At 46.9% G+C, this 25,926-nt stretch overlaps 1 protein-coding gene across 2 annotated transcripts; it reads right to left on the bottom strand.

Annotated features, from left to right (window-relative positions):
* Nucleotides 1-6,259: 6,259 nt before the first annotated feature.
* On the bottom strand, nucleotides 6,260-25,200 carry AMZ1 (archaelysin family metallopeptidase 1). Of its 2 annotated transcripts, XM_073361972.1 has the most exons (7): nucleotides 25,131-25,200; nucleotides 18,641-18,974; nucleotides 17,767-17,934; nucleotides 16,678-16,806; nucleotides 14,506-14,669; nucleotides 12,611-12,787; nucleotides 6,260-7,478 (listed from the first exon to the last, which is right to left on the bottom strand). In XM_073361972.1, the coding sequence occupies exons 2-7, from the start codon at nucleotides 18,942-18,944 to the stop codon at nucleotides 6,912-6,914; spliced, it is 1,509 nt and encodes a 502-aa protein (XP_073218073.1). In that variant the 5' UTR covers nucleotides 18,945-18,974; nucleotides 25,131-25,200; the 3' UTR covers nucleotides 6,260-6,911. The 2 variants fall into 2 exon arrangements, with proteins under 2 accessions (XP_073218073.1, XP_073218074.1); XM_073361973.1 differs by lacking the exon at nucleotides 12,611-12,787.
* Nucleotides 25,201-25,926: the final 726 nt, after the last annotated feature.

Genomic DNA, 25,926 nt, shown 5'->3' on the forward strand with positions numbered 1-25,926 from the left:
GCTAATGAACTGTTACCTAGAACTGTTAAAATTCAGATTCATCCTGTAGAATTTCAGTAGCTGGTGTAAATTTTAAAGTTTGATGGGGGTACAGCTAGAACCACTTGTGCTTATGTATTTTAAGCTCAGCCAGGGAAGATTTTTAAGCTCGTTCAGTTGACAACACCTGTTAGAAATAATTTCTCTTCAGCTATGTAGTATCCAATAATAGCAGTATGACCTGTGTGTGTCTCTCTCTCTCTCTCTCTCTCTCATGGTGCCAGTTCCTCCCTTGTCAGCCTCACTTGCTTTTTATCACTAGTGTAGAACTACTGACCTTAGGACAATTTTAATAATCTACCTCATTGGCCTCCTCTTACAGTATTGCAATCTTAGCACCAGCTAATTCTACCAAGCTTTGAGCTCCTACTCTTTACAATCCCTTCAATCTTTCCTCTCTTGTACTTTGGCAGGTCACATATATAGCTTTTTCCCCCCTCTTATGTGAGTATTGCTTTTATTGTATGACTGAAACTTCTAGCGCAGTTCTTAATTGTAGATTGACACTACATTGCCAATCCCATTTGAACAGGGCAGTACAAGCACAATTTGACTCTCTTTAATGGGAGTCTTGGCTGTTAACTGTAAATGTTGGTTGCCCCAGGTTAGATATCACTGTTCGGGTATATGAATTGGCTTGAATTTTGTTTCCACCGATGCCCTGAGCATTTTCAGCTCCCATCAGGAATCATAACATTCAAAAACTGGTAAGAGAACACTTCAACCTCTCAGGCCACTCAGTAACAGACTTAAAGGTGGCAATTTTGCAACAGAAAAGCTTCAAAAACAGACTCCAATGAGAAACTGCTCAGCTTGAATTAACATGCAAACTAGATATCATTAACCTGGGTTTGAATAGAGCCTGGCTGGGTCATTACACATTAAATCTATTTCCCCATGTTAAGTATCCACACACCTTCTTGTCAACTGTCTAAATGGGCCATCTTGATTATCACTACAAAAGCTTTTTTTCTCCTGCTGATAATAGCTCATCTTAATTAAATAGCCTCTTACTGTTGGTATGGCTACTTCCACCTTTTCATGTTCTCTGTATGTGTGTATTGTGACAGAGTTGGTCAGGATGGTTATAGGAGAGTAATAGAAGGCAGATATATTAGCCCCAGGCTAAGTAGGTCCCCTTTCCCTGGTTAAGGTAACAGGGAAGGTTCCAGAACAATCAGGAACCTTCTGGAGACAATTAAGACAGGCTGATTAGAACACCTGCAGCCAATCAAGAAGCTGCTAGAATCAATTAAGGCAGGCTAATCAGGGCACCTGGATTTTTAAAAGGAGCTCACTGCAGTTTGTGGTGTGCGTGTGAAGAGCTGGGAGCAAGAGGCACTAGGAGCTGAGAGTGAGAACACGGACAGTTGGAGGGCTGAGGTGTACGAGCATTATCAGACACCAGGAGGAAGGTCCTATGGTGAGGATAAAGAAGGTGTTGGGAGGAGGCCATGGGCAAGTAGCCCAGGGAGTTGTAGCTGTTGCACAGCTGTTCCAGGAGGCACTCTAGACAGCTGCATTCCACAGGGCCCTGGGCTGGAACCCGGAGCAGAGGGTGGGCCCGGGTTCCCCCCAAATCCTACCAACTCCTGGTCAAACACAGGAGGAGTTGACCTGGACTGTGGGTTCAGAAAAACGGTCAAGCTGAGGGCTGCCGTGAAGCTCCAAGGCAAGCAAATCCGCCAATAAGCGCAAGACCCACCAAGGTAGAGCAGGAACTTTGTCACAGTGTGTGTGTATATCTATATCTTACTATATGTTCCATTCTATGCATCTGATGAAGTGAGCTGTAGCCAATGAAAGCTTATGCTCAAATAAATTTGTTAGTCTCTAAGGTGCCACAAGTACTCCTGTTCTTAAAGTTGTGGGTGATGGTTATGAAAAGGAGGGTTATTCAGTTATTAATCTAACGAGGACCATGCTTCTGCCTTCCTGACTGTGGAGCCTTGGAAAGCCATACAGTAGTGTCAACTGAGGGAAGTTTGGTTGTAGGAATGTTTTGGATTTCATTTAAAAAATAGGATCTTTTAAAAATAATACCTTCCGCCCCATCCCAAACAAAGAACCCAACAAAACCCACCACAACTTGTGTTAAATGAACAGTGCAAGAAACAAGCTTTTGAGCTCCATAAAGCTGCTCTTGGCTTCTTCCATAAAAGATGGCCCAATAAAAGATAATACCTTAAGCACCTTGTCTTCAACTAATGGAATTATCATCTACAAGAAAAAGCAGCCTCCCTCTTTTCCTGTGCAGACCCTTGTTTGCAAGCTGTTGCACCCATGGTTGGGTGAAACTATCCTTCTAATGCCTTTCTCTTGCTCCCCTGCCTTTGTAGGGCACAGTAACTTCCTAGTATTGGTGATGTGAACGCAACCCACAGGGTGTCAATGATTTAGCAGTGGAAGGCTGACCTACCCATTAGATCTTGTCCTTCCTAATGGAGGCTTCTGCTTTCTTGAGCTTGTAAGGTCAAGTAACCACTAAGCCCATTGGTGCTGTATGGAGAATTATAGGTTTAAGAAATGGCAAGAATGGCTTAAAATAGTCTGTCTGCTTTTAGTATTTATCAGTATCAACATAATGGATACTGGAACCACCACTGAACTTTTGGGTAATAGGCTAGAAAGTATATTGAATTCAGACACTTAATGTGGCACCAGTTTAACTTAGCTGATCCACCTCTAAAGCACTCTTGAAATCTCTGGTCTTGGGTTGTCATTTGAAAGATTGAAGTGGCAACTTCAAAAAGCAGGTGGAAGTGAGGCCCCTTGCGCATGATGATACAGCTGGGCAGATGTTCGCATAAATCCAGAACAAATGCCAGTCATCTTATCCCCTTCCAGTGTGTACGTGCACACCACCCCCTCATTATTTTACATGCTTTTGTATCTTTGCCTCTGCAGTTGGTGGGTTTCCTGGAGCTGCTGCCACGAGGACAGTGGCTAGGTAGTAGCCAAGGCTGTTCTAGACCTGTTGCGCTTCAGGACAGCAAGATATTCTCAGTCGTAGTACGGCAGAGAAGACTTCTAGGCAGTTCAGTTCAGGAGTGGAGCTCTGTTATTGCAGGGGTAGGGAGTTATACACTGTAGCTAGCCTGCCCTATGCTGCTACCGAAGCTGCAGAAGAGCCCTGCACAGCTTAGGAGCTGGGCAGCAACGAAAAGGAGCTGCTTAATCTCACAGAAGCAAAGTTCTGCTCATGGGCAGTTTAAGCTTCTCTGGTAGCAGCCAGTGCTCCTCCTGTATGCCAATCTCCCTCTCCTTGCTCTGTTCATGAGCCACCAACCCACTGTAAATGGTCTCCCTGGGATCCTGGGGAGCTCCTTTGATCCATAGGAGTGCTTTGCCTTCGTGTAGTGGTGGTGTGCTTTCACTTACACTATCCTAATGCAATGGAGGGTGTTCCCAAAATAATCAATGAATGCTGCATCAGCCATGAAGCTTTGTGCCCTTCACCCTGCTTCCCTATGCAAAGCCTCCCCAGCTGAGGTCTGAAGTGCTGTGTAGTACAAAAGGCCCAGGCCCTCCTACCCATTATTTACAGTACAATGGAGCTCTGTATGTGCCTGACCCATTTGTAACACTCTGTGACCCCACCAGTGGGTTGCGACTAAGTTTCTTGGCTTACAGTGTGTGTAAAGTGCTCATCTACCTCTTGCTGATTATGGGTCCTTCAAATTAACTTCCTAAACTCAAATCCCCTCCTCTTGTGCCCTGCCCCTGCTACAGCTAATAGCTGTAACCTGTGTCTTCACCAGCGCACTCTCCTTAATCAAGATGTCTAGGAGGGAAGTAATTTAAAACCGTGTGTGCTCAATAGCACTGACTGATACTTAAAGGGGAGGATAACTCCTTTTAACAGGGCAGCCTTCATCTAATTTAACAGCTGTTGGGATAGTCTGGCTGTTTGCTCCTCCCCTTTTCCATCCATCCACAGCTGTGTCGCACACAAAAGGCAAGAATGCGTCTTTGTGACTTGGCTCTGAAAAGGACTTTCTGCAGGACCTTTGGCCAGTCCCTTCACCATGCTGTGCCTCAGTTTCTCCATCTCTATTAAGTGGGTAATGATACTTGCTCACCTTGGTAATCAGACCTGCTATGTGAGTGCGCTAAACATTACTGAGCTGCACCTTCGGTGTCAACGCCCCATATCGGTGTATATTGGCTACTGCTGGGTCTGTAAGTTGATGTTCTCAGGCACATAAGCTGCCCGTGAGTCTGACCAGTAACAATTTCTGAACTCCTGGGTTACACAGCGCTCTCTGCTTAGCAGCATTACAATGAAAGTAGTCTCTGTTAACTGGATATTCTCTTAATGGGAATGAATGACTGTGCCCTGATGAAGAGAGCTTCACTGGACATCTATCTACTGGTGCAGAGTATAATCTGCTGCAAAGGAATGTGATACTTCTGCATGAACAAAAGTCTACTGATCTGTATTGGACAGACTCTCTCTACTGTACAGCTGCTTGAAAGCTCAGCAGAGCAGCGTTGGGGCTTTACATCTATCTCTCTGAAGTTACATTATGGCCCTGGATCCTCTTAAGCTATCTATGTAGATGTGTGAAGCTCTGAGTTCCAGAGCTCCTTTAGTCCTTACCTGGAGTGATCCTAGATTCTCTGAACTGGTAAGTGGTTGCTATATCCATGATTACACTATTGCAAACATTTCCATGGTTGTGGAGCATGAAGCAGGAGGATCTAAACTCTTCCATGAAAGCAGGGATACTGTTGACAGGTTACTAATAACTGTATAAGCAAAAATGTCTATAGCCAACCAGAGTCTGCCCTCCCCCCCCAACCCCCTCCCGGCAAGGTTTCTTGTCCCTCCCTGTTTTTGGCTTCTCCTAAATAGTGAGTGAGAATAGCCAAGCATTCCCTCTGTTTTTGTCATTGTCCACAAGGGAGACTTCCATATTTCTGCACTTCAGCTTAGCCCCTCCTCTTCTGTATTCCCTTCGCAATTGCGTCTGAGCTGAGAGCTGCATCTGCCACACTCCCCACTGGATTCTCTAGCAATAACGTCTTGCATTAGTAACATCTCTCTGGAAATGCTCTTAAATTCAGCCTTATAACTTGGCTCGGGCTTGATCCTGCAGTAAAGAGGCAAAAAGGAATAAGCTCTTCTCAAAAACTAGTCAATGTATTTAAGAAACACTCTAGACCAAGATTTAGGCTAATGGATGGATTTATAGTTCAAGTATGACTTGTTTTAAAGTTTCTGCTTGTCTGAGAAATCTTAAATGGAGTGATTTTTTTTAAATGTCCTTAGACAGCCAGCAGGTGGCGGCAGCAGCAGCAGCAGTGTTCACATAACATGGATTCCAGATGTGCAGACTGGAAAAAATGCCTTTCCAGTAATTGACATCATTAGTCTTTTAGAAGTCAGAACCCCCATTGTTCTTTGTATGAATCATGCTGGTTTTAATTTTTTTATACATTTTTCTTTAAGCAAGCTTAACTAAGGTCACTACAGATTTTCTCCTGCAATCACCTGCATTAGCAGGTCACAAGTTTTCTTCAGGTGTCTTCCCCGAACCCCTCCCTCCTTTCCCCCCATCCCCCATGGAATCCACAGGTTATTGTGGCTTTCTCAATCTCAGATTGTAGGGGGGCGGGCAGGGGACATGCTTAGTTTTCTCATTAAAGCCCAAAGCTCCAGCCTGGTAGGAAACGCCCCACCCCCCACGCTGAATGTAATGGACTCAGTTTTACTTTCCTTTCTGCTTTGGACAGTTGGGAACTCAAGGTATTTTTAGATCAGATCAATCTGAACTCTGACCACTACCCTGCAAGTTGATGAGTGTATTATCAGTGTTGGAATTCTGAGTGAGACTCTAATGGGGAGAGTCAGCCTCCGCCAGCACACGCGGCTCTCGCTATTACAGGGCTTGAAAAACTGTCAGCCTCTGGAGCACCAAGCTATAAATAACTGAAAAGTTATTATGTAGTAGCAACTGAAAGGCAGGCTCTGCTGCAGCTCTCTCTCGGTAGAGGCACCCGTGCCTGTGCTGCGGAGACTTAACGGATCTTGGGGAAAGGAAGGTATGGCAGCTTTTCAGCTGCTGGAGCTAAAACGGGAGGGGAGCCAATAGTTCCCTTTAAGCGAACACCACTGATTATGTTGGCTAAGCAGAAAAGGTTCTTCCTGCTTGCTTGTTTGCTGTGCCCCCCCCTTCCCCTCCCACCCCTCCGGCCTGTTCCCCTCTGCCTCTCCCAGACCACGTGTCTGCTCTTCACCCGGACTCCACAGGGCGATGGTTAGAAAGCCTCAGCTCTGCGCCTGTGCTTGGTGCAATCTGCAACGTGTGGGACATGGCTGGAAATAGACATTTGGTATAAAACACAATGAAGAAACAGTTTCCATGCTTAGAGCCGCAAATGCTCCATGGCCTGAGGCCTTGACTACATTGGAAAGTTTGCATGGGTTTAACTTACATCAGTTTTAGTTAAGCTGGTACATACGCCTATGTGGACACTCTTGTTTTAATTTAACATAAACCAGTTCCCAGCCAACTTAAGCCAAACTGAAATATGCCACTTTTATACCAAAACATGAGCATCCACACAGAGCTTTGTTCATAATTTGGATTCACATCTTGGGTTAAACTTGTGCGATTTTCTCATGTATATAAGCTCTTAGAGTGCCTGAATGATTGAAACAAATTCCATGTTCGGAACCTCAGCAAAAGAAACACATTTCATTCCAGTAGTGAGTTCCTGTTTCCTTCTCAGACAGTAACTTCTGGTGAGAACGACCAAATGCATGGCAATCATGTAACAAAACTTAAATCAAAATGATGAGCTGAGCTTGCTTTTCCTAGCCCAGAAAGGAGCAAGGACTGCAGAAGGATAAGTCCGACCGAGTGCTAGTTTTCCTCCCAACTCCAGTGATGAGGGGAAGATTCAGCTTTGGACAGTTTTCTAGAATTTAGTTTCCTCCGCAAGGAGGAGAATTTGTCTCCAAGGACTTTCCTTAGCCCTACGTTGTCTCTGGGGAAGGGCAGATCTTTTCTCATGGTGGGGAGCTGCCCCGTAAACATTTCCCACTTCGCCAGGGCCTCCACAGTTTTGTCCACTTGAGCCAGCTCCTCCTCAGAGACGTTCTTCTCCAGGGCAGCAATGCATGTTTCCAGCCATAGTTGATGATCTTTAATGATATCTGTGGACTTGGTGGTCCTGCCCAGCTGCTGCTGGCTGTGTGTGTCAGGTGGAGAAACAAACTGCTGGTCATGCTCCAGCTCCTGCCCAATGGAGAAGGCTTGGCTGCAAGTGTCTGGTGTCAATGGCTCAGACAGGGAAGTTAAAGGCTCAGAGTCATTCTCACAGCACATCCCAGAGTCCAAGCTAAATGGCAGGATGTCCTCAGATGTTGACAGGTCTGACTCTTGAGGAAGCCAGGTAGACAATATAGTTTGAGTCCAAGCATAGAGTTTCTGTGGTTGGAGGAAAAGATTTTCATGTTAGATCAACTTAGCAAAACAACACAAGTTGGCCAAGTGCCAAGTGATCTCGGGTCCCTCAGTTCTGGGGTGTTTGTAAGACACTTTAAAGGTGTGTGATTTCCAGGGGGTGCTGAGCACCCACCCTCTGAAAACTGGGCCCCTTTTAAGGCATTTCAAGTTGGGCATCCCAAAACTCCGACATCCCAAATCACTAGGCACTCTTTAAAATCTTGACCGTGCGGTAACAAGAGTGGAATAACACTGCTAGCATTCCAAATATCCTTCAGTGATGATTCCTATTTGGGAGAGACTGGGCCTGGAATACTTAAACTGCTTTCACAGCCTGTGGTTCTGCACCGTTCCTTGCAGTGACTGCTGCTAGAAAAGACTGACACTAAACTACCTGTGAATACTTTACAGATGATGGTAGAGAAGTAGCTGTGTACTCCCCTGGTGTTACCCCCCCACAAGAATCTGTGTGCCATGTGATCTGTGTAAAAGCAACAAACAAACAAGTGTCATCTCTCTAGAGGAAGTTTGGTTACATGAATATAAATGCTCCTGTGGCAAAGCTGAGGAGTCTTGTTTCACGAACATATTCATTCCTATTTAGCATGCATTTTCAGTCTCAAGAGCAGCTCTTCACTTGAAACACATAAGGAAAGGCTGGGCTCTAGCAAAGAATTAATAGAAAGTAATTTTTTTTTAAATCTCAAATTTTTCATGCTATAATATGTCAAACAGCTGCTTGCTTCTGGCACACTTATTCCTTAGACTGTGGGGAATTAATCATAGCACTTGACAGTTGCCAACTGATAAAATTTGGTCTCCTTGTCTATTTAGCTGGCATACATGTTGATTCTTTTTGTTCCTTAGCATTCACACCCCCACTCCTATCTTCTCGCATACTGATGTATCTTATCTTTGTTTTCTGTTACTCCCCAGCTGGTATCTCTGCAAAGCTATACACTTCCTCAAGCAAATACAGTGGTAGTAGTTAGAAAATACTAGCATGGGGCTGGTAGGTAATGTATTAATTGTGTGAGTGTATTGTGCTTTCTGCTCCTACGGAGGATGGTACTGTGCGTGGTCCAGCAGAGGGCATCAGTGTTGCACTCTGGCTCAGACTCCAGGCCTTATGGGCATTTGCAGAGGTCCCTTTCCCCAGAACTTTCCACTCCCCCATCCCCCTTCTATAATTGCCTTCTTTCCCCAGGCCAGTGACAGAAGCAGTACGGAGACCAAATTGAGTGGGTGGGGCAAGGCAGCCATGTTCCCTCTTTCAGTCTCTGTGTGAAGCCCTGGCAAAGAGTTTTGTACAGACAGGGCTGCTGGAACAATTTGTATAGTGGGAGCCATTGTACAGTGAGAGCCATTGAACCAAACTGTAAACCCTGTGTATATAATGGAAACCATTTAAAGCCAGGGGTTGCGGCAGCACCTATGTGTACAGGGATGCATCTGAACAGTTGAGATCCCCTATAGCCAAGAAAAAATGCAAAGGGAAGACTTTCTTTCTGTCTTGCTGTGAACGCTATTATACAGTTAAAGCCAGCTGTGCACACCCCTGACCACCCATAAACATGTTCAACAGAACATGCATCAGAGCCTGCGGAGGGGCCAGAGTGGAGGGAGGGGCAGTGGTGCTGTCTGAAAGCCGCAGCTACACCCTGGGTTTTATCAAGGCTCTTTAAATTCCTAAGACATCAATGAAACTCCAGAATAATCAGAACTGCCACTCAGTCTAAAACCACCTAAGCCGGGGAAAACATGTGTATCCAAGCAAAAAGATAGCTGAAGCCAGGACATCCACACAGAGGTGTCGGGTAGAGATGTGTGAATAAGGGATTTTTCTGTTTTCAGGTAATTCCAGGGGGAAAACATTTTGGGTCTACCTGAAAACTAAATTTTTTGAAAAAATTCTGGCAAACCAAAAAGTAGGGGAAACAATTAACTTCAGATTGACCAAGGCATTTTTGTTTTGACCAAAATCAAAACATTTACTTTTGATTTTGATAATTTTAAAACTTTTTTGATTTTTATATCAAATTGAAAGAAATTCAAAACTCAGTCATTTAGAACCAAAAATAACTTAGAATTTCAAAAATGTCAGTGAAACATTTTGATTAGGTGAAGCTGACATGAAGTTACAAAATGCTTTGGTGTTGCCAAATCTGCATTGTTGTTTTTACAGAAAAATTCAACCAACTCTAAGGTCTTGTTTATTTCAAGTCAAGAAGAGGGAAGAGCTGTCCCTGAAATCCCTGTAATGCAGGTGAGGGGTGGGAGTGGGTGGGAATCCTTTTCTATCTTTCAGACTCTGTGGTGCATTTTACACAAGCTATTTAAGGGTTTGTGTGGTTTTAGCTTCATTTTTCTGTTCTGCTCCTTAACCAGATGGGGGCATGCTGCACACGCCTCTCTCATGTGCAGGAGCCTGTGAAATCTGTGTTCATGGGATGGAGCCTGCTCAGTATGCAATTGAGCACTGCTTGAAGTCCACTTTTTGATATTACAAGGGAACCGTGCTACTCAAATTTTACTACAGTCACCCTGTCCTTGTCAGCATCAGTGGCACCTCCATCAGTGCACTGTAGGCTAGGCAGGAGCAGTTTGACCTGGTGATATTTAAAGGTGAAAAAACTGGAACTGAGCAATTTGCAGAGGGCAGAGAGAATAAAGCCTCTGACTTAGGGACTGCTGGGGTGTAATCATCTGCAATTAGCTGCTAGTTGCTGCATTCTGAAGGCAAAAAGGAAAAAACAAATCTTTCATAGCGAGCTGGAGAGAAGTCATTCCTAGCAACACTGATTTACATCAGCCAGTGAGGGAACGAACTCCATAGAGACAGGGATATCCCCTGCTTCAAGCCAAACCCTGCTACACCCCAATCTGAGCATCATTAATGGGCCTTATTAACCAATTCTCTTCCCAATGGCTGGGACAGGCTGAGCAGTAAGTTAGGGCTCATCTTTGTTGCAGTGTTAGCTCAAACTTAGGGTGACCAGACAGCAAGTGTGAAAAATTGGGATGGGAGAGGGGGGTAATAGGAGCCTATATAAGAAAACGCCCCAAAAATCAGGACTGTTCCTATAAAATCGGGACATCTGGTCACCCTACTCGAACTGTAACTCGAGCGTTGCCCCGACCCAGATCCTGTTTGCGCACACGTCTCTCGCTTGAGTTGGTGCTTTAAACTTGAGCTAGCTGACCCATCAGGTGCTAATGCAATGGGGCTGCAGATACTCTGAGCTGCTTGAGTGTTTTGCGGTGTGACTGCTCTCCCTCCAGCTAGCCTGAGCTCGAGCTTACACGGCAGCGAAGGCAAGCCCTTAGGGTATGGCTACACTGAAATGCTTGCAGCAGTGAGTCTCTGAGGCCAGGGCTACAGGCTCGAGCTTGTGCTACGGCACTAAAAATAGCAGCACAGACATTCCTGCTCAGTTCTCTGAAACCTACCCCCACTCTGAATTTCCGAGCTCAGGCTCCAGCATGAGTGGGAACAGCTACATGGCTATTTTTAGTGTCATTGCACAAGCCCGAATCTGTAGACTCAGTGCCCCAGAGTGTTTGTAGTGTAGGTATCCCCTTAGTCGCTCTCCAGTTGCTCCTCTGTACTAGAGCCGTGAAGGGAAATGTTGCGGCATAGAACAGCATGTGACGCTGTAAGGGAAACTTGGTGTAACGTAAGTGCAGCCTGGATTATTTTGCTCTAAATTTGTCAGGATCAAACAAACCCTGGCTGATGTCAAAATAGAGCATATTTGAGTGCAAACTCAAATCAATTAACGGCAAAGAGTTCATCCTCTTACAGAAAGATTGCCTACCTCCACCCACTGCCCCTTCTGCCCATGACCCGCGCTGCTGTTTCTGGCCTTGGCAGCATTATCTGATATGGGGAAGGCACAACCCCACTATATAGCGCTGCATATAGTCTACTCGAGCTCCTTCTTTATTGTCCTGGAGGCAGTTGAGACATTTGTGGGGGAGGAGCGAGTTGGCTCCTCTTTTTCAGGATTTCTTTCACTGTAGCTGCGGGGAAGCTGAGCTAATTACTGCAATGAAACAGGTGTGGAGGGAAATCAGTTATGGCAACATTTAATTCAGATAGTGTTTCTCTGTGGGAAAGGGAGAGCTGCCTTGCAGAGGGCATTGCTGGGTCTGAGGACCACCATTGCTCTGGCATGTGCTGGGTCTGAGGACCACTCAGTTTTGGATGTAGAGCAGATGGCCCAGGATCTAGATGAAGAGCACTAGTTCTAGCCTCACCATCTCAGTGAGTGGCAGCACAACCAGGTAGTGTGTTCTCCCCCAAGCATGTTGACATCCTTCTGTGTGAATGTGTCTGACTTTCAAGGTGAATGGGCAAGAACTTGGGGGGGAGACCCTAGAAAAGTTCCTGGAACTGCACAGCTAACTTTATACAAAGTGACAATACAGTGCACCGAAGTTTAAAATAGGCAAGCCTGGAAAAATCCAGTCTCTGAAGATGAGGCAATTAATAAAATAATGTAGAAGATAAGGCACTGAGCATGAATTGTCGGCTTGCTTATTTTGATGCTTTATGTAATAAACCTGTCCCATGGCTAGAGTCCAGCTCTCTAGATATTGGAAGGAGATGCTCCTTCCAGCATTAAGGGGCAGTGATGGTGTCTAAAGCTAGTTGTGCTATTAGCATTTCCTTGATGGGCCAGGAAATCACACAGCACTGTCTGAGCAGAGGACTGGGACCTAGGAACTTCCACACGCTAACCACAGTTCTGACATTGCTTGTGTCACTTTCCCTTTGCCTCCATTTCCTCATTAGTAAAACAGGGAGAGTAGTTTTGTGCTTAGGTGTTGTACTATTATTGTTTGCAAAGAGCTTTGGAGATTGTGTTTAAAGTGCAAAGAACTGGTCACAGTGAATGTGTCTGGGATGCCCACCCTCTCTATTTTGGATCTTGTGTTAAATATCTTGCTAACTCATAACCAATGCCAGGAGAGAGCTCTGTGTAATTCTAAGCCCAGCCCTTACTTTAACACGGTGGCAAGAGGCTGAGATTCACAGATGGGCGACCTGGCTGTAGAACTTCTTGCTTTACCCCTCTGCCCCCAGGACCACTCAGTGGTCCATCTCTCACCCTGTAGCGCTCGATGAGTTTGAAGCCCACAACGTATTGCAGCTTCCTGAGGCAAACTGGGCAGGGCTCCAGGGGCCGCAACAATGCTTCGTCCAAACTCAGCACGCCCTGCATGATGCACTGCAGCCATCTGCAGTTCCCCAAGCCAATCAGGTGGCAGATCTCATGACACGTGACCTTCAGGAAAGCAAAGTTGCTTTGTTGTTAAAAACAAACAAACCAAACTTTCACCACAACCTCCTCTTGCTCAACCCTTCCTCAGTCAGGGAGGTGAAAGAGGAATCCAAGCTCCTTGTTTGGACATGCACCAGACTTTTCCACTAATGCACTCCAACCCTGACATAGAAGGAGGACCCTTTTCTGGGGTGTGAGGGGAACTCAGTACCCTGAATCCCAGACTATCCCTAGAGGCAATGTCCATGCATGGGCTGAGAAGGGAGAGTTTGGATGATGTTTTAGTAAGGAACTGAGAGAAGACCCTTTAGGTGGCACACAGGCATAGGTAGGGCACTACCAAATTCACAGCCATGAATAACACGTCGGGGACTGTGAAATCTGGTCTTACAGGGTAAAAGCGCACATGCTACACAGATTTCACAGGGGAGACCAGCGTTTCTCAAATTGGGGGTCCTGACCCAAAAGGGAGTTGCAGGGGGGTCACAGGGGTATTTTAGGGGTGGGTAGTGGTGTTGCCACCCTTACTTCTGCACTGCCTTCGGAGGCGGCAGCTGCTGGCCGGGTACCCAGCTCTGAAGGCAGAGCCGCCGCCACCAGCAGCGCAGAAGTAAGGATGGCTGGGATGGTGTTGCCACCCTTACTTCTGCGCTGCTGCCTGCAGAGCTGGGCCCTCAGTCAGCAGCCACCACTCTCTGGCTTCCCAGTCCCTCTCCTTCCCCTGCCAGCCAGTCAGGCTGCCTCCCTCTCCCAGTCCGATCCAGAGGGAGCTAGGGAAGGAGCCCAGGGCAGGGAATGCCAAGTGCCAGCTGGGGAAGCAGAGAGGGAGGGAGATACAGGGCCAGCCCTGCAGCAGGAAATACCGCAGGCCAGAAGGGGCAGCTGGGAGAGAGCATAGGAGGAAGGAACACTGAAGTGGATATGTCTATGAGGATTTAATTGATTTAATTGGGGATTGGTCCTGCTTTGAGCAGGGGGTTGGACTAGATGACCTCCTGAGGTCCCTTCCAACCCTGATATTCTATGATTCTATGATTAGAAGCACATTTTCATATAAATATACGTGCAAACTTTTCTCAGGCTTTTTGATGAGCTTGCACGGGCAGGTCTGGCAGGGATTAGCACCAGGTTTTCCTCCGATATGGACAGCAGCCACTGGAGGGAGATGCAATTGCGTACACCTTGCCTCCCGAATCCATCACAACATTCTATACACAACTCTGCTACACTGCCTACGAAGAGACTACCAGACCACGAACAATGACTCGGGGAGAGAGAAGGTATTATCCATCCATCCACCCAGTGCCTGCCAAGCAGCACAGTCTAATGTCTTGAGCATGAGACTGGGAGCCAAAGACAACTTGGTTCGTAATCCCAGTTCTGCCACACGCTTGCAGTGTGATGTAAGGCAAATTGCATGACTTCTCCCTATCTCTAAAATGGAGATGATAGATCCCAATTCCCTCCCAGAGCCAAGGCTACAACCCAGGAGTCCCAGGTCCTGCTCTAACTACTAGACTCGCCTCCTGGGAGTGTTGTGGAGAATGGTCAAGCCGTGCTTTGAAGATGTAAAGTGTTATGTGAGCGTAGGCACACTGCCGGAACTTCCAATGGCTTTTGCTAGGTCGGTGTCACTCCTCTTTCAGGGAACTGTCACAGGCTACTGGCACATAAACCCCACATTGCAGGACATTGGCTTCTGTGTAGGTTGCTAACCGCACCTTGCAACACTGAACCATCTCCAGCACACTGAACAGCAACGGCCGGTCTCGGGCCTTCTCAGTGACCTCGTGCAGCTCCTCTCGCCTGGTAGCTGGATTTAAGGTGGTGCAGCCTGGCTGGGGGAAATTGCCAGAAAACCTGGCAAAGCTGCAGACACCCACTTCTACAAAAAGAGGCAAATAAAAGTGAGACAGGTCCTCTTAGCCTAACGTCCGCCTCCAGCATCTACCTTTAGCCTTAGGCCCCATGATGGCAAACTGCTTTAGCTTCATCCAGTATAGTGCTTCGCCCTCCACTGCACTGAATGTTGGGGGCATGTGCTCCCCTCAAGGCTTAAGAACATAAGAACGGCCATACTGGGTCAGACCAAAGGTCCATCTAGCCCAGTATCCTGTCTTCCAAGAGTAGCCAATGCCAGATGCCCCAGAGGGAATGAACAGAAAAGGTAATCATCAAGTGAGCCATCTCCTGTCACCCATTCCCAGCTTCTGGCAAACAGAGGCTACGGACACCATCCCTGCCCATCCTAGCTAATAGCCATTGATGGACCTATCCTCCATGAATTTATCTAGTTCTTTTTTGAACCCTGTTATAGTCTTGGCCTTCACGACGTCCTCTGGCAAGTAGTTCCGCAGGCTGAGTGTGTGTTGTGTGAAAAAATACTTCCTTTGTTTTTTTTAAACCTGCTGCCTATTCATTTCACTTGGGGAGCCCTAGTTCTTGTGTTATGAGAAGAAGTAAACAACACTTCCTTATTTACTTTCTCTATACCAGTCATGATTTTATGGACTTCTATCATGTCTCTCCTCATATGGCAGCCGTTCCATACCCCTAATAATTTTTGTTGCCCTTTTCTGAACCTTTTCCAATTCCAATACATCTTTTTTGAGATGGTCGACCACATCTGCTTGCAGTATTCAAGATATGGGCATACCATGGGTTTATATAGAGGCAATATGATATTTTCTGTCTTATTATCTATCCCTTTTCTTAGTGATTCCCAACAATCTGTTTGCTTTTTTGACTGCTGCTGCACATTGAGTGGATGTCTTCAGAGAACTATCCACAATGACTCCAAGATCTCTTTCTTGAGTGGTCACAGCTAATTTAGACCCCATCATTTTATATGTATAGTTGGGATTATGTTTTCCAATGTGCATTACTTTGCATTTATCAACATTGAATTTCATCTGCCATTTTGTTGCCCAGTCACCCAGTTTTGAGAGATCCTTTTGTAGCTCTTTGCAGTCTGCCTAGGACTTAACTATCTTGAGTAGTTTTGTATCATCTTCAAATTTTGCCACCTCACTGTTTCCCCCCTTTTTCCAGATCCTTTATGAATATGTTGAATAGGACGGGGCCCAGTACAGACCTCTAGAGGACACCACTATTTACCTCTCTCCAGTCTGAAAACTGAGCATTTATTCCTACCCTTTGTTTCCTATTATTTAACCAGTTAGCAATCCATGAGAGAACCTTCCCTCTTATCCCATGAGTGCTTACTTTGCTTAAGATCTTTTGGTGAGGGACCTTGTCAAAGGCTTTCTGAAAACCTAAATACACTATATCTACTGGATCCCGCTTGTCCACATGCTTGTTGACTGCCTCAAAGAATTCTAGTAGATTGGTGAGGCACGATTTCCCTTTACAAAAACCATGTTGACTATTCCCCAACAAATTATGTTCATCTATGTGTCTGACAATTCTGTTCTTCACTATAGTTTCAACCAGTTTGCTCGGTACTGAAGTCAGGCTTGCTGGGGTCACCTTTGGAGCTCTTTTTAAAAATTGGCATCACATTAGCTATCCTCCAGTCATTTGGTACAGAAGCTGATTTAAATAATAGGTTATAGACAACAGTTAGTAGTCCTGCAATTGCACATTTGAGTTCCTTCAGAACTCTTGGGTGAATACCAGCTGGTCCTGGTGACTTATTAATGTTTAGTCACCAGCTTGTAGCTAGTCAGCCTTCCCTGCCTGGACCAACAGCCTCTTGGTGGCTTTGAGTCCTGAATTCTCATGCTTTACATTGGGATATCCTGTTTCCTACCACTGGGGTGTTGATTAAAGTTGTGGGGAAGGCCTGGGTACTCTGCCTCCCAAGCAGGTTTAAGGTAAAGCACTTTCTTGTTCATTCCCTGCATGGGAAGAATACGGGACGTCACTTGCACCTTGTCCTGGCAGGAATTTGCCAAAGGTGAAGCTCCAGGTCTCACAGGGGTACAGGTCCAAGAGAGTGAGTCCAAGGACACACAGGGCATCCGGAGGCTTGTTGTTCTTCAGGAAGGTCAGGATCCCATCTGGATAAATGGAAGAGAGAAGGTAAAAATCCAGTCTGCCCAGAGGGCAATGCCAAAGCCCCCATTTCTCTTGTCACCGGGATGGAACTTGAAGTCCAAGCCACAAGCTGGTGGAGATGCTGAACTCAATATCCAGGGTGAAGGGGGTGGTCCTTTTTCTTGCTCTTTATCACCCATTCCCTCTACTCTGGGCACCATTAGACCTGGCTTCCCTGGAGATGCTGCTGCTGTATAGAATAAAGCCGAAAGAGAATTCTAAGGACAAAGACATGAGTGAATCCTGTGCCAAGCCACATGAAAGAAAGGAAGGATGGGTCAGAGCAAAGAATTTCCCTATGGGCACCTCACACCTGACCTGCAACAGCCCTACTGTTCCAGCACTGGGCCTTTCCAGAGCAAGCACTGTCAGCTGTACCAAGCAGCGTGGCAATCTTGCACTGTGGACGAATGGTCCTGCAACACTAGCCTGGCAACCAACAAACCCATTTCACCTGAGACCTAACTGATATTTGAACTCAAATTTCCTCATATGAAAGGCTAGTGCATTAACCCACCCAGGCATTCATTTAATTTGGCTTTAGGCAACAAATGAGGAAATGACATAAAATAGTCAAACAGAATGAAATCTAAAAGCATGTTGTACTCACTGAGGGAAGGTGAGCAGCAGCTTTTACCTGGCAAAACTGACTTTAAAGATTAAAAACTCTGAAAAATAAAAACCTAAAGGAAAAAGTATGATGAGAACTGCCCTCCTGGCTAGTTATTGTTGTGGTTTCCAGCCCAAAAGCTGGGTTTTCCATGAAAACAGGATTTCCCCCTCTTCCCTCCCTTCCTCCTCTGTGTAGGCAGCGAGGTGATATTACAGGCATTTCCTAAGGGAGCGAATGTGGGCCGAGAGACTGCCATGAGCCAGTGTGCCAGACAGACTTCTCTGCTGGCTCCACTCTTCTCCCTCCTTACCTGCATGGAGCTGCGCTCTGTCTGAATCTTGGCTCTGTCGATAGCAGCAGCGGATGGAAGAGATGGGAACAGAGGGAAGGCACTTGACGCGAAGGCCCAAGAAGAAAGACTCTAGGCAGCTTCTGAGGGAATCCAGCAGCGAGATCCCGGCAGACTCTTCAATTAGATCTAAGAGCAGAAGCACCGATGTCAGTTACTTGTACACAGGGGCAGGTCAAAATGTCTTAAGGGATTTATTTGGGGCTAGTCAAAGGTATGGTAAGGGGTTAGCTCTCCAAGGGTGTTTCAGGGTGTTGCCAGGTCTCTCTGGAGCCAGTCATTCCGACTAGGGGGTGTTTCTCAGGGACGGGCTGCTTAGGGGATTAGGTGCTATGGGGAGTATCTGTCTAGTCATTTACAGGGCAGGCCACTGAAAGAAGTTAGCTCTATGTGGGGTGTCTGGGAAGTCATTTGGGGGCAGGCAGGCCATGCAGAGAGCTTAGTCGGGGGGAGTCTCTGGGACCACTTTCTTAGTTCACCATTTTGTATGTATTTCTTGCCAGTTATTCATGGAGAAACCACTCCCAAGGGCACATAATGCCCTTGGGTTGGGACCCGATCTCCAGTTGTCAGCAATGGCTCCTTACTGTGGATCAAAGGCAGCCCTTAGCACCACTACGTATGATCCAAATGTAAAGGTTGCCCAAAAAGGCCTTGCTGTGGCATTGGCCATTTGCAGGCTCAGCCCTTGGACAGAGGAGGCTGAGGTAACGATGGAGGGTTGACAATGTTTAAAAAACAACAAAAAGGTGTTAAAAGGTGTCCCACATCAGGTGTTAAAAGGTGTTAAAAGGTGTCCCACATCAAAGATGCTGTGGCTCCTGGCCTGCGTTACCTATAGGCTGCAGGTATATATGCTTCTGGCAGAAACGCTGCTTCTTCGTCAGCATGGAGTGATAGAAGGTCTCGAAGTCCTCAGGGGCATCAGGATGGCTGAGGATCCAGTCGAAGGCAGTCCTGATCAACAGAGTGCAGAAGAGTGTCCTCTGGGGATTGTATGCTTCGGAGAGGAAAAGTTTCTCTGCACTGGAGAAGGCTTTGGCATAGAGCTCCTGCAGGGCAGGGTTGGTAGAGATGAGTGCGTCCTTCAGAGCTCGGGGCCCAAAGCTGAATTCCTGAGCATGTCTGCACTGCAACATTGCTGACGGGCCCTAGGGCTGTAGCACTGCCTGTAGAAAGTGAATCAAATCATCAGGATTTAGCCTCACAAGGGACTTGGGGATTTGCACTTGAGTAAATCTGCCTAACGATTTCAGCTGAGATATCACTGGGTGCTCAGAGTTCTGTGGTGCTGCTGGCTTGGAGTCACTGCCTTTTGTGGTGATATCTGTTTCAGGAGTACTCTGTGTCTATGCATATGTAAATAGATAATGAACCAGAGGATGGCCCCAGGAAACTGGCTCTTGCAAATGCAATGCCACCTCCATGTGTACAGCTAGATAATGGCACCTGCAGTCGTATTTCTGTGGAGTAAGAGTGACAATCAGTGGCCCTATTGGGTAGCGTTACCAATAATTCATTAATTGTTAATAAATACCATGGGCCAAATTTTATATATAACTTTTCTGTATGTCCGAGATGCTTTACAACCAAATAAACATAACCTTTGGAAAGACTAAACATGTGTAAACAAGCATTAACAGTGACTCATTTTTGTGTGGCCTTCCTGAGGCTGAAAAGGAGAGCTCCAGAGAGAGAAAGGGATGAGCAGGATGCATCCGATGAAGTGAGCTGTAGCTCACGAAAGCTCATGCTCAAATAAATTTGTTAGTCTCTAAGGTGCCACAAGTACTCCTTTTCTTTTACGAATACAGACTAACACGGCTGTTACTCTGAAACCTGTCGGTAACACTGAGGGAGGCAGTAGGGGCTTACTCCAATCAAAGCTTTACATTCAGAAACCATCTACAACACTGTTTGTGCCCAGCCCTCTGGATCTGCCAGTGGATGTATCCATAGATTCCATGGGCAGAAGAGACCATTGCGATCATCTAGTCTGACTTCCTGTATAACCCAGACCATAGAACTTCCCCAAAATAATTCCTAGAGCAGATCTTTTAGAAAAACATCCCACTTGCTGCAAACTATTGCCCAAGGGGAAGATGCAAATCTAGGAGTCTTGCATGGTGTCATCCCTGCTCTCTGGCTCAGAAACCTGGACTATGTACGCTAGGCACGTCAGGAGACTGAACAGCTTCCATATGAGATGCCTGCACAAGAACCTGAAAATAAAGTGGGAAGACAAAATACCAAGCACAGAGGTGCTGGAGCATGCAGCACGGACGCACTCAGAAACCACTATTAAGAAGAGGTTGCAATGGCTCAATCATGTTGAGAGAATAGGAGGAGACCGAACCCCCAAGAATATTTTGTCCAGAGATTTGTGACAGCTCTAGAAAGCGGAGTCACCCTATATGGCAATACCACAATGTGTACAAAAACTATATGAAGTCGTTCAACATCCATGTAGAAAGCTGGGAGGAGGGCGCAGAATCCCATCCAATCTGGAGGGAACATCTGGCACTGGCTGCAGCTCAACATGAACCAGCTTTGATCCAGAGGATGGAAGCAAAGCAAGAAAAAAAGAGAGCAGCATGCTGTCATCTTGGTCTCCAACTCAGACAACACATGGATCTTGGGCTTGTCAGCCATAAGCAGATTCATTGGGCACCTAACTAGACCTCCAACGTGCACACCATGATCAAGTGGATTGTCAGTTGCCTAGAGACAGATACACACACTTAGAACCAAAGGCTTTGGCTTTTCATCTCTCACACTCCAGACCAGCAAAGGCTTGGAGCACTGAAGCAGTCTTCTTACAGGAGCTGTAAGATGAGCTGAAAGACTCCAGCCCAGGCATTGTTATCTGGATGAGCAGATGCCGTAAGATGGGACCTTCTGAGAAGAATATTAGCTGTTTGTGGTGTAAGTGTGGCTTTTGTTGGTACCTTGGGACTTCACACTATATTGTACATATTATACAACCACTTTTGCTGGGGAGTTTGTGACTTGAACTTTATTCTAATGGTTGATATTTTCCCCAGGAATGCTCCCTAAAAATACAGCTTCATCTCTCAGTTGGGTATAGTCAATATATTCCCTCCAGAGCTGACAGTTATCCGTAAATGGTTCTACATGCAATTCAGTTGCTCATAAATTATTCTCTTTGTAAATCAGCTACCTATAAATTATTCCCTGTAATTGACAATTACTTATGAATTATTCTTGTTCTAATTCTATAAATTATTCTCAATATATTGACGTTGCTCCCTAGGATAGATGTGTTTTGGAGGTGACAGTAACGGCATAATTGAGAACATCTGTAGAATAAAACAGCACAAGTACTGAGAGGAGACAGCATTGGACCCTGGGTGAATAGGTTATATGTAGTGTTGGTCTGGTGGGAGAAAAAATGCCCAGAACCTCAGGGGATTGTCTCAGCATTCTTCCATGATCTAGCCCTAACCTGGGCTTAGGTCATTTAAAAACCACCCTTTAAGCTGTTTCTTTTATACATCATTCTACTCACTTTCATACAAACTATGGATTTCAGATTCCGAGAAGGAATCTTTTGGATTTTGTTTCTTCCCCTCTGAATTTCTGTGAAGTGTTTGGAGACTAATTAATTTAACTAGGCACTTTGAATATCTGAGGGATGCTAGCTGAGTCTGTTGAAACTGATTAATTGGTTAAATTATGTGCTCTACTGTAAATAAGCAGTCATAGTGCAGAAAATTCATAGCCTGTCAACCTAACTGAAAAGCCCAGAGTGCATATAAAGAACATTAGCTAATTATCAGCAAATACTCTAATCACTCAGTAGGTCCCTTCCCAAGATCTGCAATCACTGCTTGCTACTGCTGCTTTCAGATAATCCTCTTATTTCCAGTACAAAGGAAGATGCAAGGCCGAAGGCAATTTTCTCAATTTGTTTGTTGACATGTATTGAAAAAGACTTTTTGACTAAGAGGCTGAACTCTTGATATATAGAGAGTCAAGGTCTGTGAGAGGAAGGGAGGGCACTAAGAGAAGCCAGGGTGTTTAACCCTTATGCAAACAAAATTCGCATTCCCCTGGCCCAGGTGGTACTTGCTTACACATACTCCCATGTTTAGACTGATGCATCCTGCACTAAGTGGGCCCAGCTGTTGAGATCAAAGGAGTACAAACTTTCTGCTGGGTTCAATCTTGAGGGGTGGTGAAGACCTGCTACTCCCCCTGGCTTCAGAGGAAATTGATGGTGCTCACTCAACACCTTGCAAGATCAGGCTCCTCTACTCAAGGAGAAAATAAAATGCACCAGAGCCTAACTCATCATTACTGTATCAATGTAAAGTACCACCCAATCAGGACTGTGTCATTTTGCAACCACTTTGCACTGGGGTGAATGGTTACAGAAAGTGCAGGGCCTTGTGTGCTTCATACCATAAGGGTAAATTAAAGTGTCCTGTCCCCACAGTTACCACCTGATTCTACTCAGACTTATTTTCCTGGAGACATTATAAATGTTTGTCACTTTGAAACAGATGCTTCATTTAGTCTCCCTGGCATGAGTCATTCCCAGGCTGAGAGGGTTTCCCATGCATAGATATGCATTATTGGTAAGACAATTTACCTGTCACACTGTAGCTGAGATTAGTCTGTTTTATTATTGCAGGGGGGAAGGGAATCATCCAAGCTCTTACTGTATCATCCTCATGCATCTAGCTGCATTGAAAAATATGCCTCATGAGTAAAGGTTTGCAGGATTAAGGGCTAGATTTGTGATTGTATTTAGGTGCCTAAAGATGCAGATAAGGTCTAGTGAATGGTTTCAAGGGGAGCCACTTGCTTTGTTTTATTTCTAGAAAAGGGTAGATTCCAACACAGACTCCTTCGGGTATTAATATGTATTAAGCAGATCCATTACCCTAACTTCATTCTTCTCTCTCTAGGGTTTTATATGTTGTGTTCCCCGATGGATCATGTTATAATAATTCTTTACCCCCTTCTATAGCACCTTCCGTCTGATGAGCTCGAAATACTTTACAGACATTAATTACAGCCTCACAATCCTCCAGCAGGTAGGATGAATGAAATGGGGGACTTACTGTCACTGTTACTATTTTATATAGTGTTGGACCCAATAGTCACCAAAAGAACTGATGAGTAAATCATTTCATTCAGTTTTTAATAGGCTATTTCTTCCAGTGCTCATTTTAATGTGTATGGGTAACACCTTCAACAGCGCCTAAGTTACTTATGTGCTTTTGAAAATGTTACCATGTGTATGTATGTGGTGGTGGTGTGACTGCATTCTCCCTTCCTTGCTCCTATAGGAGATATTGCTGGCTACTTTATATCAGGGTGTCATTTCAGAAAAACTAGGAGAGGGGTAAAGTTGTCAGTGGATAGAATGCTATGTGTATTATATCCTGCAAAGTCAGGCGGGGACTGGAAGACCTAAGGGAGCATATAGACGTATGGAAAGGGGACAAGAGCAATCCCCCGTCCCATGCAAACTATTGCTCTTTCACATGTAACTGATAACTGAGCAACCGAATGTGCACACAAGCAGGGAGATCATCTAGCAGAACTTTTTTAATAGAAAAATCTTGCTGGAGAAGTACCCAAGTGCAAATCATTCACCGCTCAGGGCACCTTAGTCTTCCCTACACACATGCAGATAGACCTAATGCTTCTACAGGTGGACCCTAGTAGGTTCCTGAACATTTTAAAAGTTTAAATAAAATTGCAGTGTTATCATAATGGTTTAACATACACATGTCTGTGCTCTGACTTATCCCCCTGACAGTCGTTATGGTAACATTTCATTTTTATTTAAATGTAGATGCATTGTACTGATGCCCAAAGCATTTTACAAACATTAATCCTTGCTTATTGCACCAAGCTGAGTTATTTTACCAATTTTGCAAATTGGGAAACTGAGGCACACCAAGTTGCTGTGACTTGCCGAAAGCCACACAGCCAGAGGCATATCTGGGAATAAAATCCCAGATCTTGTCTAGCCTGGTACTCTAAGCACTGGACTGCATTGTCTTGCATAAAATCCCTTCAGCATAGTTGATAAGGCATATCTTCAAAGGATTGTTTTAAATAAACTGAAAATGTAAAAGCACATGCTTGTTCTGATGACAGCTGGAGCCTCTGTGCTCATGGTGGCTTCCTGTTTGGTTCAGTCCACTGGACCTGGACTGACAATGCAACAATTCCTCCCCTGTCTCCCCTTTACTGAGTCAGTCCCAGAGCTGCAGCAACGTTCAGCTCCTGTAGTTACCAGGAGAGGCTAATAAATGTTTGTATTAACGTTATTGTAGGGAAAAGCCTCTACCCTGGGAGAGGCTAAGGAGCCTCTTGTTTTCCCAAAACACAGCCCCCAGGAGTATTGTATCACCTGGAGCTGGGCTATAGATACGCTGCACACAACCCTTGTCCCCTGGGAGCAAAGGGAGTGGTTTCCCATCAACCCTGTCAGGTCTATCAGGGGGCTTTTACATACAAGGAGCTAGCATTTGCCTTGATCCCTGCTGGGGCTCGGGAATCCTACATGTGACAGGCTCCGGGCATCTGAGTCTGACCCACACCCTGGAATGTGCTGCTCCTTGCTTACCGTGTCATGAAAGAGGTGCTGGCCCTTAAGCAATTTTTTTTTAATATTCATAACTGATGCAGCAAGCCCAGTGCCTGGGCTGCGAACTGCCAAGCTGAGAGGGGCCGGGCCTCCGCTCTGGCACGAATTAAGCCCTAGCGCTGCCCCACCCCTGTGCCAGCAGCCAGGCACCGGGAGCACATCCCCTGCAGCAGCTCCTGGACCGAGGTACCAGGGCAGGGCGCCTGGGCTCCACCAGGCTCCTAATCCCGCCTCCAGCCCTGGGCGCCTGGAGCCCAGGCAGGCAGGGGGCGGCCCGGGACTCCCGTGCACGCCGGCCGGGAAGGAGCGAGGGGCGGCACAGACCCTCCGGCGCCCGGCCGAGGCTGACCAGAAGGGACCCAGGGGCGGAGAGCAGCCTGCGGTGGCCACGCCAGCCCCTCGCTGCAGAGGGGTCCCGCCCAGGGCAGCGAGTGACCCGCTCTCCCCGTGAGGGGCGGGAGCTCGCTGTTTTGCACGCCGCCGTGTGTTCCCCTTAGCTGCAGCACGGGGGGCCCCGGCCTTGGTCCCCCGCGGGGGTGGGGGGGGAGACGGCGGCTGCATTTCCCCCCGGACCTGAGCGGCACCTTCTCTCCCGCCCCGTCAGCGATCCCCGAGGGGCGGACCCCGCCGCCCTCCGCTCGTCCTGCCCCCGGCAGCGCAGCCGGCTCCGGGGCGCGAACAGGCCGGGACGTACCTGGGGAAGCAGCAGCCGGCGCCTTGTCTGCAGCGGGCGAGGAGGCGAGAGACACGCGGCGGTGAGTGGGGGTGGGGAGGCTCCAGGACTCGTGACGTCTGTTCTTGGGGGGGGGGGTCCGCGGAGAGGAGGTGCTGCGAGACCCGCGTGGGGCGGGGGGCGGAATCTGCGCCTTCCGTGGGAGGAAACGGGCCGCGTTCGCCGGCCACGAAGCGCCCGGGAGATTCCCACAGCGGGTGGCGGGGTGAAGGTCTCCCCCGTGCAGCTCGGGTTCCCGGAGCACGCGTCTGCAGCGATTTCAGCCCTTGGGGGAGCGCAGCTCAGCGCCAGCCCCGAAGGGTCCGAGGGCAGCCGGCTGGAGAGCAGGGTCTGTTCACATCGGCGCTGCTGCGGTTGTTAGGGTGCCGTTCAGACGGCCTGGCGTCAGTGTATGGGGTCTGACCTGACCCTGGGGATCCTCGGGACTACTGGCTCGGGTCTGTGGTGCGTCAGAAGAGCATTTCCATCAGGCTGGGGTGGAGGGGGCTTTGCTTTATCACTGTTACCTCTCAGAGGACACAGTAACTAAGGGGCCATTACAAATCCCTGGAAGGGCAGGTTGATAGTCATTCCAGGACATCCCCGCATCCCTGGTCCAGTGGAAGAGCAGTGCCCTGGTTGTTCTCCGCCCAGGGAGGCGTCAGCCCGGATGATGGGGGAAGAGATGGAACAGTGCGGGGAAAGCAATATCTCCTGTTAGCCTTAGGGAGGGGGGCTTTCAAGTCAGGGCTCTAGGCTGGGATGGCCTTGACCATGG

This window comes from Lepidochelys kempii, chromosome 10 (assembly GCF_965140265.1).
Source record: "Lepidochelys kempii isolate rLepKem1 chromosome 10, rLepKem1.hap2, whole genome shotgun sequence".
Lineage (NCBI taxonomy): Eukaryota > Metazoa > Chordata > Testudines > Cheloniidae > Lepidochelys > Lepidochelys kempii.

Bases quoted from the DNA above. Each gene is read 5' to 3' on its own strand.
- AMZ1 (XM_073361972.1), bottom strand. From the start codon at position 18,944: ATGTTGCAGTGCAGACATGCTCAGGAATTCAGCTTTGGGCCCCGAGCT. The intron at 17,935-18,640 runs GTAACGCAGGCC...TTCTGCTCTTAG, and splicing joins TATATACCTGCAGCCTATAG to ATCTAATTGAAGAGTCTGCC. The intron at 12,788-14,505 runs GTGCGGTTAGCA...GCTTTCCTGAAG, and splicing joins AGATGGTTCAGTGTTGCAAG to GTCACGTGTCATGAGATCTG.